Here is a 13,936-nt window from a genome sequence, read left to right as displayed (position 1 = left end):
GTACAAAAAATGATTTAAAAAAATCACTGTAATAGCGTGCCCTTTTTAAAGATGTCCATTACATGTAGATGAAATTCATTTATTTTGACTTAATTCATTTTCCTATTTACTTGTATTTGGTGCCCTTAAGAACACGACCTCGTGACGATATCCTCAGTAGACGCGAGAGATCAAAAGATGCCAGCCCGATTAGTAGGTGGTCTCCAACCCGAAGAAGAGCAAGTAGATCTCCCATTAGAAGGAGGTCTCGCTCCCCACTCAGGCGGAGCAGGTCTCCTAGAAGAAGAAGCAGGTCCCCTCGGAGAAGGTAAAGATGTTACCCTTTTGTTTCATTAAACTCTGAATCAGTGGTTCTCAACCTTCCTAATGCCGCGACCCTTTAATACAGTTCCTCATGTTGTGGTGACCCCCAATTTCATTGTCACAAATTGAACATAATTAAAGCATAGTGATTAATCACAAAAACAATATGTAATTATATATGTTTTCCGATGGTCTTAGGTGACCCCTGTGAAAGGGTCATTTGACCCCCAAAGGGGTTGCGACCCACAGGTTGAGAACCGCTGCTCTGAATGTTTAATAGAGTTTTCCTTTAAATTTAAATAAATCAGTGTTCATTAAAAACCTCAATCTTTTAAAAGTAGGACATTTTTTATTTTTTTTAAGAGATAAATATTAAATGAGCTAGGATTAGGTGTGTTATTTTTTAACTAGCAGGATAAATCATAGGATAATAAATAAGTAGCCCAGTTTTCTGTGTGTCTTACAGTTGTGTACTTATTTTTCTATTAACTTGTATTTGATCACCTTAAGAACATGGCCTCAAGATGATATCCTCAGTAGGCATGAAAGACTCTTTGGGCAAAAACCTATTTAATTTACCGTAGTAGAAATCATTTTATATGAAGCAACGTAGTCAGTAGTTAGTTGTTTAATTGAAAAGGTTGGCTTTTAAAGCAGGGAATCCATTTAAAATAACACATATACATTAAATACTTTAACCTAAAGCATAAATGATTGTTCATTTGCCAATCTTTTAACATTTTAAAAAAAATCTTCATTGGTGAAAGTATTACATATGTCCCCTTTTATCCCCCATTCACCTTTTCTAGCCCACCTCCAGCCCCCAACCCCCACCCCAAGTCATCACCACCCTGTTATCTGCATCCATGGGTTAAGCATATATGCATGCAAGTTCTTTGGTTGATCTCTCTCCACCCACCCACCCTCCCCCACCTTCCCTTTGAGATTTCACAGGCTGTTCCATGCTTCTATGTCTCTGGATCTATTTAATCTTTAACATTTTTAATTGAACTAATACAAGAATAACATTTAAAGAGATAGTGCACCAGAAGCTTATATTGCAACTACTGGATATATCTTTACATATCTCTGAGTATTTTGTATCCTAGATTCCTAAAGTAGAAATGCTTTGTCTAAGCATGTGTATGTTTACACTTTTTTAAGTTATTGCCACATTATCTATCGATTTCCTACTTTGGACAGTTTGTTTTTAATCTCACATGTTTCTCTTCTGCCTGATTTCATCACCTTTCTTTATGCTTCCTGATATAATCAATATTATGATCATAAGCATATTGTTCCTTGATGAGCAAATAGTTGGGGGAGGAGAGGACCTTCATTCTAATGCTTCTAGCCTTCTGGCTCTAAACTGACTGCTGATAGGCCTCCTTATGCAGTTATCATTGTGGAATTTGTCTTTTTCTCCTTTTGGTGTTCCTTTGTTTTTCTTTTTGTGTTGTGATTCCATTTCCTGTATCCAGTGTCTACTCATGTTTTACCCCTTTGCTTTGGAAATGAATCTCCAGGAGCTTCCTGAGAAAAGTATGTGGAAAGGACTTATATTTTGGGGTCTATGTCTCTAAAAAATGTCCTTTATTCTCATTGCTGATATGTCAAGGGATAGAATTCTAGGTTGATGTCATTTTTTCTTAGAATTTTGATACTGTTTTTTATTACTCTCAAAAAAAAGAATTTTGAGATTGTTATTCTGCTGTTTTCTAGTTTCCAATATTGCTATTAAGTCCTATTCTGATGTTAGTTTTTACAGGACTTGTTTTCTTCCCCCTCTCCCTCTCTTTTTATAATAAACTAGAGGCCCGGTGCACGGATTCGTGCACTGGTGTGGTCTCTCAGCCTGGCCTGCAGGGATTGGGCCCAACCTGCTCTGTGATATCCCTTGAGGGGTCCCGGATTGTGAGAGGGCGGTTCTCAGGTGATGCACCCCGGAATGGGGCTCCCTCCTCTTTGGTTCTGGGTGCGTCACCCAAGAACCAAATCATTGCAGCTCAGCAGCTCCTGCGTTGAGTGTTTGCCCCCTGGTGGTCAGTGTGCGTCACAGCTACTGGTCGGAGAGTCTGCCCCCTGGTGGTCATTGCACATCATAGCTACGGGTTGACAGTCCGGTGGTTGGACAGTCGCTTAGGCATATATATATGCCCTGTGTTCTGAAATTTCATTATAATGTGCCTTAGTGTGTGGCTTTTTCTTTCCATTGATTTTTCTGGGCACTAGATAGGTCATTTAATGCAGGATGATTATGGTTTCCTATTTTGGGAAATTTTCTCTCTTTTTTTGTTTTTGTTTGCTTTCTTTCCCATTTCCCATTGTTTTCTCTCCTCCAGCCCCCATTGGACCTTCTGTATTATTCCATTTATTTTTTTTCTTTTTACTCATCTTTTTTTGTTTGTTTTGTTCTACTTTCAGTCTAGATTTTTCTCATTCTGCCTTCTTACCCTTCTACTGATCCCCTCCACCAAGCCCATATATATATTCCCAAGACCTTGTTGGCTGTTTACTTTTTTTTATATAACATTTTACTTTTGTTTTATGGAAATAGTGCCTCTAATGTCAAAGATAATAATGAATTTTTGTGGAGTTTTTTGTTCTTTATAGTCTTCTCTTACCTATACAGTTGACTCTTGAACAACATGGGTGTTAGGGGCATAGATAATTCACGTATAAATTTCTGTTCTCCAAAAACTTAACTACTAATACTCTATTCTTGGCTGGAAGCCTTATCGATAACATAAACAGTTGATTAAAACATGTTTTGGCCTTGGCCCACTTGCCCAGTGGTTAGAGCAGTGATGGCGAATCTATGCTATGACACGTGTGTCAGAGGTGACATGCGAACTCATTTTTTTGGTTGATTTTTCTTTGTTAGATGGCATTTAAATATATAAAGTAAATATCAAAAATATAAGTCTTTGTTTTACTATGGTTGCAAATATCAAAAAATTTCTATATGTGACACGGCACCAGAGTTAAGTTAGGGTTTTTCAAAATGCTGACACGCCAAGCTCAAAAGGTTCACCATCACTGGGTTAGAGCCTTGTCCTCTGGACCTAAGGGTTGAAATTTTGATTTCTGATCCAGGGCACGTATCTCAGTTGCAGGTTCCCCAGCCCCGGTAGGGGCACATTAGGGAGGCAACCAATCAATGTGCTCAGATAGCTGGATCTTTCCTTGCTGCCTGTTCTGATTTGAAAGTTAGGCACTGCTGAACAGAAGTTTTCTTCCATTTTGACAATGTGCAACTTGTGGATTAGTGGGTATCACTTGAGGGTGATGAAGTGGGGACTTGATCATATCAACAACTATGTATCTTTTCTTTTGGGTGTGTGAGTTTCCCAGAATCCTCTCATCTCCTGCTGAAGAGGATAGATGTGGCTACCCTGAAGTTTTGGTCCTTCATAATGTCAACTTGCCTTTAATCCTATTTTCAGTAGAGTGTCTCTCCTGTACCTTGGGCCAGTTTTTACAACCAGCACCTCTCTATAAAATAAGTCTTAGCACCTCTATAATAAAAAAATCTTAAGTATTCTGCCAGAATGTGAAGTGGGGAGTGGCATTTTCTGCTGAGTCAGGAAGGGGACTAGACAGAATTAAGGTGTTCCTAAAGGCTTTCAAACAATTATTTTTATCTTTTATCTCAAGTTTTATCCTTCAGAGAACATAGTATCTCCAATTCTTGAGGCTTTCTGGGGTTTTGTGGCATACATTGACTTGTTTCTTTTTTACCTTGTCCATTCCTATTGGACTAATATTTAGATCTGATCTGTAACTACTTTTTTTCTTTTTGGAATTACTCTTTTTGATTTGCACATTTCAAGATTTTGTTGGCATCTCAGCTGTCATGTCTCTCACATTTTCTTAGCCTGAAGATTTTCTTTTTAATAGTTCCTTTTACTGCCCTTTTGGTGAGGTTTCTGAAGAGATTTGAGATAAACATGGTGGTTAGATGTGATTAACAGGGAGTTTGCTGATTCTTTATAGAGACTTACACCTTTGTGTGCTTGGAGTGCCACATCTTTCTAACATAAATTATACCCTTAATGTTTGAACTATAATAGTTTCTGTTTGTTTAATATGAGGCATTTTACCTTTAGGTATTTATAAAAATATCTGAGGGCCATATTAATTAAACTTGGAATTTTATCGTATTTATCCTTCCCATACCTTATCAGCAGCAGTCTTTTTAAAAATCAGGTTTATTGAAGCACTAGAGGCCTGGTGCACAAAAATTTGTGCACTCGGGGGGGGGGGGGTCCCTCAGCCTGGCCTGTGCCCTCTCGCAGTCTGGGACCCCTCGGGAGATAACGACCTGCTGGCTTAGGCCTGCTCCCGGGTGGCAGAGGGCAGGCCCAATCCCTAGGTGCAGCCCCTGGTCAGGCTCAGAGCAGGGCCGATTGGGGAGTTGGGGCGCTGCCCCCTGTCATGCACAGAGCAGGGCGGATCGGGAGGTTGCGATGCCACCCTCAGGCACGCTCAGGGTAGGGCCGATTGGGGGGTTGGGGCACTGCCCCCTGTCACACTCAAGGCAGGGTCGATGGGGAGGCTGCAGCACCACCCCTGTCACGCACAGAGCAGGGTCAATCGGGGTTGGGGTGCTGCCCCGTCACTCACAGAGCAGGGCCCATCAGGGCGGTTGGGGCTCCGTACCCTGTCACGCACAGAGCAGGGTCGATCAGGGGGTTGGGGAGCTCCCCCCTGTCACGCACAGAGCAGGGCCGATCAGATGGTTGAGGAGCTCCCTCCTGTCACTCACAGAGTAGGGCCGATAGGGGAGTTAGGGCATTGCCCCCTGTCAGGCACAGAGCAGGGCCGATCAGGGGGTTGGGGCGCCGCACCCTGTCACACTCAGGGCAGGGCTGACGGGGAGGTTATGGCTCTACTCCATCACACACAGAGCAGGGCCTGGGGGGGGGGGGTTGGGGTGCCGCACCCTGTCACACACAGAGCAGGGCCGATCAGGGGGTTGAGGCACCACAGCCTGTCACACACAGAGCCGTAGGGCGATCCGGGGGTTGGGGAGCTCCCCCCTATCAGGCACAGAGCAGGGCTGATCAGGGGGTTGGGGCGCCTTCCCCTGTCACGAACAGAGCAGGGCGGATAGGGAGGTTGTGGCCCCGCCCGCTGTCACACATAGAGCCGCAGGGCAATCAGGGGGTTTGGGCGCTGCCCCCTGTCACGCTGATCCCGGTGCCGGGAGGCCTCTCAGCTCCGCTGATCCCGGTGCTGGGAGGCATATTACCCTTTTACTATATAGGATAGAGGCCTGGTACACGGGTGGTGGCTGGCTGGTTTGCCCTGAAGGGTGTCCTGGATCAGGGTGGGGGTCCCCACTGGGGTGCCTGGCCAGCCTGGGTGAGGGGATGATGGCTGTTTGCAGCTGGTCACACACCCTTCAGGGTGGGGGTCCCCACTGGGGTGCCTGGCCAGTCTGGGTGAGGGCCTGAGGGCTGTTTTCAGGCTGGCAGGTGACTGAAGCTCCCAACTGCTCCTTTTTTTCTTTTTTTTTTCTTTTTTATTCTGGGCCAGCTTTTAGCTCTGAGGCTTGGCTCCAGCTCTGAGATCCCGGCTGGCTGAAAGCAGGTTTCTGGGGTTTTGTTTAGCTTCTATATTTGTAACAATGTTTCAAACTGCAAGCTCAGAGGCCGGCAGCGGCAGGCGGGGAACGTTGGAGTCCTCCGTCACTGAAGCAAGCAAGCCTCATGTTTACTTCAAGCTGCCTGGCTTCTGGCCGCCATCTTGGCTGGCAGTTAATTTGCATATTGCCCTGATTAGCCAATGGGAAGGGTTGCGGATGTACGACTAATTACCATGTTTCTCTTTTATTAGATAGGATCATTTACATAAAATAAAATTCACCCTTTTTGGTGTACAGTTTATGAGTTTTGACAAAGAGCTGTATTACCACCATAATCAAGATGTAAACATTTTTTTAAAATATATTTTTATTGATTTCAGAGAGAAAAGGAGAGGGAGAGAGAGAAGCATCAATGATGAGAGAATTTTGATTGGCTGCCTCCTGCACGACCCCGACTTCTAACTTCTAGCTCACAACCAGTGCATGTACCCTTGACTGGAATCGAACCTGGGACCCTTGAGTCCACAGGCCGAGGCTCTATCCACTGAGCCAAACCAGCTAGGGCAGAATATAGAACATTTCTCTCACCCCTGTAGTTCTCTGTGCTCCGGTGTAGTCAGTAAGTAGGTAGCTATGTTTCAGTTATTTTCAGTTAAGCTGATTATTCCAGTCTTTCTGATACTATGTTATTTTAAATTTTAATCAACTTTTTTAAATACTTTATTTTTAGAACAGTTTTAGATTCACAGAAAAATTGAGGTTTTGAAAAAATATATATATATCATCTTCTCTCAAATAGGGACAGAGGTCGGAGAAGCAGATCACGTTTGAGAAGGCGGTCTCGATCACGGGGTGGTCGTAGACGTAGGAGCAGAAGCAAAGTAAAGGAAGATAAATTTAAAGGAAGTCTTTCTGAAGGAATGAAAGTTGAGCAAGAATCTTCATCTGAAGATAAGTAAGAGTGGAATTTTCCCATAATTATCTTTTTAGAGAAACACTGTTTAACTTTAATCTTTATTTTCTACCTGAATATTGTGAGTTCATTAATTTGCTTCTGAATTATTTGCCTCTCCATTTGGCAATGTCTGAAAACATTTTAGGCCATCCAGTAGGTAGAGGCCAGGGATATTCTTCAACATCCTCCAGTACAAAAAACAGCCCCCATAATGAATTGTCAAAATGTCAACAGTGCTAAGGTCAAGAAACCCTGATTAGAGCTAGGTGATGAGAAAATTGAATTGGAAAAAGGTGTTATACATAGATCTTAACACCTTCAGGGTCCAGTTTGCTTCTTCTGCAGTGGACATTTAACAGACGGTAGAAAAGGCTGCACTGGAAGGGATGATAAAGATTGTAGGAGTTCTTTAGTGGGTAGTCTGGATCAGTCAGGGTCAGTGTTTGGAGATAAGGCTACATTCCCCTTCAGATTGTATGTAAATGTTTGCATGTGCATTTTGATGGGGAAAGATATATAGCTTTCAAAGGGTTCTATGGCCCAGAAAATATACCAATTTATTTATTTGTCCTAGCCCTCTTGTTTTATAGATGTGAACACTGAAGATAGAGGAGTGTAATGACTTTACTAATACTAAGGTCATGGCAGAGCCTGTGATGACATTTTTTAAATTTAAGAATCTTCCTTTTGTTCCCAATTTTGGTGCCATGAAACAAATGAGAAAAAGGAGGCACAGAAGGTTAAATTACTTGCCAGGATTTCAAACCAGGCACTGAGACCGTTTAGAATAGCCGTGGGCAAACTACGGCCCCTTTGAAATGAATAAAACTAAAAAAAAAAAGAAAATGTAATGATGTTTACTTTGGATTTATATTAGTTCACACAAACACTCCATCCATGCTTTTGTTCCGGCCCTCCGGTCCAGTTTAAGAACCCATTGTGGCCCTCGAGTCAAAAAGTTTGCCCACCCCTGGGAAACAGAGAGTAAGGTAGCTTAAGACTTTAGCTCAAATTTACAAATGACCGACCTATATTTTTCAGTTTTTATTTTTAAAACATATAAAATTATGGTTTTGGAATCTCTAAGGATGTTTAAAATTAATGACATGTATATATGTGTAATTTTTTTAAGCCTCGAAGACTTTGATGTAGAAGAAGAAGATGAAGAGGCCCTAATAGAGCAGAGAAGAATACAAAGGCAAGCAATTGTTCAGGTATGTGATTTTAGTACAGTTTTGATCAATCCTCCTTAAATAATATTTTAGTAAAATAAAGGTTTTTTACTTAAAAATGTGACAATAGTAGCAATTCAATAGGTCTTAAAAAATGGTAGTTTCTTAATAAAATTGACATAGTTACCCCTTTTTAAAGTAATGAATACGAAAACCCTTATAAATGAATATAAAATAAATTGGAGGAATTTCATTTAGCAAAAAATTATACCTGTTACTAGTTGAAAGGATAAAAAACTTTAATGTTTAATAAAATGACAGATTTTCTAATCCAAATGTGATTATTTAAATGAAACATCTGAAAAGTAATTTTAAGACTAGTTTAAAGCTAGGTCATTTTAAAAAATGGGTAAAGCCTTAAGGGGTTTGCTCAGTGGATAGAGCGTTGGCCTGTAGACTGAAGGATCCAGGGTTTGATTGCGGTCAAGAGGACATGCCCGGGTTTGGACTCGATCCCCAGTAGGGGGCGTGCAGGAGGCAGCCAGTTAATGATTCTCTGTCATCATTGATGTTTCTCTCTCCCTCTCCCTTCCTCTCTGAAATCAATAAAAATATATTTTTTAAAAAATGGGTGGAAAGTGCTATACATTGTCCTTGATATAGTAATTTAATGATAAGGTGAGCTGCCTTGGAAGATTGTCTCTTCTTCCTTGGCCATCCTAAGATAAAGCCATGGCCACTAGATCCTTTTTGGATATCGGTCCCTGTAAAGTGCCTTCTGTCATCATCATTAGGAGAATTTTCTTCTAATGATGGGAAGGTGAGTGAAGAAGTTGAAAGGAAAATTTCTGAAATACATGAAAAATGATAATCCTTCTGTCCCATAATAATAGTAGCAGTTGATGAAGGTACTTTGTCCCATAATAATAGTAGCAAAAGAAAATAAATATAGAACACAACATTTAATATCAAAAAACTAGATTAAATTAAACAATAAATTAAAAATAGTATTCCTAATTTTTATTTTGAGTGTTCAGATAGTTTCTGGATTTTTCAGTAATTTCATTACTGCATTTTAAACTTGTAGGTAGGATCCCTTGGCTGTGAAGCTTTGCTTTCTCTATATGCGTGAGCTTAAAATTATTGGAGCCATCGTTCTTCATTGCTTTCAGTGTAACTTGTTGAAGTGACAGAAACGTATTATCCAGTATTTTGGGAGAAATATTATCAAAGGCTAATATGGTGCCTCTTCTGCTAAGAGGAATATGTTTAAGTTTTTTAAGTTTTTCTCTATAATCTTTGCATTTACGTCCACAGTTTTGTTTTTTTCAAAGAATCAACATTAGCATAAGATTCTCCTTGACAATTATTTTTGGAAGCACGTTTCCAAATTCTTGATATGGTCATTCTGTTGCACTTAAATTGTTTTGCAGCTAATGTAATTGCACCTTTCTGCAACTTTTCCTTTTTCTTTTGATGCATCAAGAACTGGACAATCGCAACTCGATCTTTGCTTGAAAACTCTTTTTTTTTCATCTTTTACAATGGGTTGATAATCAACTGAAATAAAACAATTGATTTCGATCAGTGGAAGAAATTAGAAAAATAGTTATAATTCGTAATAATTAGATTAACCTAAAAATTGAAAGATGTGTCAAAACAAATGACAGATGTCATGAAACATTGATTTTGATTGAAGGCTTCGCAATTTTGCGCTACAACATAACTTAAACCTGCATTCGCCAGTAATTCCCGTTTAAGCATTCACTTGCTACTATTATTACGGGACAGAGGGAGTAGATATTTTTTATACTATAAGGACAGTACACAGAAGTAAAGAACAGTCATGGCAGCTCATCTAAACACACTGGCAAACCATAAATTAGATAACGGTATGTTAGAGTGACAGAAATAACTTAAATCACCAGAGGCTGTAGAGCAAAACTGGAATTCCAGAGGAAACGTACCTTTTGTGGATCATTGATGAAATTGTTGTTATTGAACTGATATTCCTAAAGACTTGGTTGAATTTTTTTTTTTTTTTTTTTTTTTTTTTTTTTTTTTTGGTTTTGCCCAGGTCCACAATCCCTTATCTCCAGCCCTTGGGGCCAGATGTGCTTCAGAACTCAGAAATATTTGAATGTTAGAAAGGTAATATGGTGCATTTATGTACATTAGCCCCATCCATGGGTCTAGAACAGCACTCCATCATCAAATACATGAATATTTCTGCAGTAAGGCTTATTATGTTTACTCTGGGAGAAATAAATAAGACTATAAATAGTGTCATTACTGTTTTAATCAGCTTTGCCACCTAATGAATGTGCACCATACATAAAAAAAACTATTTTAGAGTTTAATGGATTTTGGAATTATATAAGGGATTGTGGATCTGATTCAATGAAGGCATCAATACCTTTTAAAAGTTTTAACATTAATTGACTTTGTAATATAGCACCTCTTAGCAGATATATTTAGATAGCATCAGATTTTCTGAAAATAATATACTGTATTATTATTACAGAAATATAAATATCTTGCCGAAGATAGCAATATGTCTGTGCCATCTGAACCCAGCAGCCCCCAGAGTAGTACTCGTACACGGTCACCTTCTCCAGACGACATTCTGGAAAGGGTAGCTGCTGATGTTAAAGAGTATGAACGGGAAAACGTTGATACATTTGAGGCCTCAGTAAAAGCCAAGCATAATCTAATGACAGTTGAACAAAATAATGGTGAGTAAGTTAGATTCTTGTTTTGACCATGCTTTTCTCTGAATTTTTAGCTCTGATTGAGAGAGATTGTTTTGGGATGGGGAAAGTGAAAGGATTTAAGAATGTTACTCCTGCCAAACTTACAGTAAACCGTATTAATGTATCACAGTGATGTTTTCTATTTGTATAACCTCAACAGTATATTGAATTCCCTCATATTCATAGCCTTGTGGTTTACTTGCTAGAGTATTTTAAAGCAAATCCTAGCCACGATTTCACTTCATCTGTACATATTTCAGTTTGTATCTTTGTTAGATAAAGACTTAATGGCTGGTTTGAATCAAAACCCAAATAAGATGCACATATATTTGGGGTATATAAATAGTTGATTTCTAATGTCTTAAGTCTTTCTTATTCTTAATTGTTTTTTTCCTCCATTTCCTACCCCACCCCACCACACCCCCCATTTACTTATGGAGGATACTAGGGCCATGTGTTCTGTAAACTTTTCCATTCTGATTTTGTTTGTTCACATTCTTATGTCCTTTATTTAATTTCCTGTGTCCTCAGTATTTCTTGAAAACTAGTGGTTAGTGTTAGAGAGGTAAATGGATTTAGGTTTAATTTTTTTGGCAAAAATATTTCATAAGTGGTGGTTTGTACTTGCATCATTACATCAAGTGATGTGTGTGGTTGTCTTAAGTTTTCCATTCGTTGGTTACCCCAAAGTGTAGTTTGTACAGGAAAGGGCAGGATAAATGCTTGATTATTTTTCTTTATTGAACAATTTTTAGTATTGAATAAAGTTGGTACCATCGTGCTTCCACAGATGACCATTGAGATTTTTGTTGCGTTTTAGTTGGTATCATTTTGTACATGTATTACAATACATGTGTCAGTTTTCTTTTTGAAGTTCAGATTTTTCTCTCTTGAGCTAAGGTAGGGAAGGAGCCCTTTTAAGTTGGTTTCTGATGTTTTTTGACCTAAATCCTACAGTATTTAATATTTTCTAGGTTAGGTTCAGCAAACTCTGTAAAAGGTCAGGTAGTAAATTATTTTAGACTATTGTTTTCTGTCCCAACTACTGAACCCTGCTGCTGTAATACAGAAGCAGCCACAGCCAGAACAAATGAATGACCATGAATGGCTGTGTTCCTAAAAAAGCTGTATGGACACCGAAATTTAAATTTTATAAAATTTTCACATGTCACAAAATATTCTTCATGTCTTTCCCCAGACCTTTAAAAATGTACAAATGGACCATACAAAAATAAGCCAGGGGCCAAATTTGGCCCAGTCTTTTATTTTCTGACTCCTGTTCTACCACAGTAAGATATTTCACCTTGTGCATATCTTGACCCAGAACAGAATCAGCTATTGCTCCTGGTTCCTTTAGTAGGCAGGTATTTAGAGATCATAGGGCAATTTGAGATGCTCATTACTCCTGGACCTTTTTTGCAGCCAAAGCTAAAAAATATATACATTTTTGGAAAGGAGGAATTTATATTGATATTGCCAATTAAATTTGAGATTATAGAGTTTTTATTAAATAATTTGATTTTCAATTTCTATCTCTTTTAATGTGAAAAACTTGGTGCCAATAACCTGGTAACTCAGGTTTTTATTTTCAAACTTTCATATATACAGAGTTGTCAGTATGACTACTGATATAAAATGTACTGAATGCAATTTGAAATGTAATAGTTATTTTTGTTCTTGTAATGCATTACAAGATATATAGTCACAACAGTTTTGAAGTTGTACTGCCAATTTGATAGGTTTAGATTTATTTGCTTTTGCTTTTTAATAATTTTCTGTGTTTTTAAAAATTATTAAAAAATCTTTCAGTGTATGTATTTGTGTTCTACCTACACAGGCACAAAGAAAAGCACACTAGTATACACATTCATCTTTATGAAAATAACTTTACTTCTTTTTATAACTGCATTTTATTCTAATGTAATGAATGTGCTATAGTTTATTTAATCTACCTACACAGGCACAACAAAAGCATACTATAGCAAAGCCCTAGCCAGTTTGGCTCAGTGGATAGAGTGTCAGCCTGCGGATGGAAGGGTCCCGGGTTCAATTTCCACTTAGGGCATGTGCCCTGGTTGCGGGCTTGACCCCCAGTAGGGGCATGCAGGAGACAGCCGATCAGTGATTCTCTCTCATCATTGATGTTTCTCTCTCTCTCTCTTTCTCTCCCTCTCTCCCTTCTTCTCTGAAATCAATAAAAATAAATATTTTTTAAAAGTATACTATATATACTCATCTGTATGAAAATATCTTTACTTTTTATAACTGTGATCTATTCCAGTGAAATGAATGTGACATAGTTTATTTAACCTGTCTTCTAATGGTGTATATGTGAGGTATGTCCAGTTGGTTATTCATTGGAGAATTAGTTAGAATAGTGTTGTGCATTAAGTCATTTTCTTTTTATGCTTGCCACTATACCTTTGAAATGGTTTCCTAGAAGTGGGATAGATGAGCCACTAGAGTAAATGAATATATAATTTTTCTGTATATTTCTAAATTCCCCTCTATAATGGAGGTACAATTAATTGCCATCCACAGCCAATGTCTGAATGCTTGTTTATTGAGAGCCTTATTAACAAAATGTTGTCATACTTGGAATTTTTAGCCAGTCTCATAAGAGAGAGATGGTATTTCATTGTAATTTTAATTTGTATTATTTTTTTCTAAGAACTCTAATTTTTTTTGCCCTGATTTTTATGGATTTATTGGACTTTTTAGAAGAGAAATAGATATAGACCTATATCTATAATGGGGATATTAATATTTTGAGATTTAAGTTACAATTTAGAATTTAATTTTTATTTTTTTAGGTGTTTTTTTTTTAACTGTTTTAGAAAGAGAGGAAGAGAGAGAGAAACATTAATGTGTTACTGCATGCTTCCTACTAGGGAATGAGCCTGCAACTGTGGCATGTGCCCTGACTGAGAATTGAACCAGCAACTTCTGTGCATGTGGGATGATGCCCAACCGAGCCCACACTGGCCAGGGCAGAAATACAATTTCTAAAGAGGAGTTTTCACTTTAATACATAATCATGTTGGTGAAAGAATTGGTATTATATAATAGAACTTTATGAAATACTAGAGGCTTGGTGCACGAATTTGTGCACTTTGAAAGGAAATTAATTAGAAGAAATATTTTAGAGGCTGGGGAGGGAGTG

At 38.6% G+C, this 13,936-nt stretch overlaps 1 protein-coding gene across 1 annotated transcript in view; it reads left to right on the top strand.

The window, feature by feature from the left end:
* Positions 1-13,936, top strand: part of PRPF4B (pre-mRNA processing factor 4B) — a 58,282-nt gene that overhangs the window by 14,896 nt on the left and 29,450 nt on the right. Inside the window, 4 exon segments of the mRNA XM_036351788.1 lie at positions 131-307; positions 6,693-6,848; positions 7,981-8,062; positions 10,545-10,755. Coding sequence (XP_036207681.1) covers positions 131-307; positions 6,693-6,848; positions 7,981-8,062; positions 10,545-10,755 — 626 coding nt within the window.

The sequence above is a fragment of the Myotis myotis genome, unplaced genomic scaffold, assembly GCF_014108235.1.
Source record: "Myotis myotis isolate mMyoMyo1 unplaced genomic scaffold, mMyoMyo1.p scaffold_m19_p_2, whole genome shotgun sequence".
NCBI classification, from domain to species: domain Eukaryota; kingdom Metazoa; phylum Chordata; class Mammalia; order Chiroptera; family Vespertilionidae; genus Myotis; species Myotis myotis.
The sequence above is the reverse complement of the archived record's forward strand: the minus strand, read 5'-3'. Positions and strand labels throughout refer to the sequence as shown.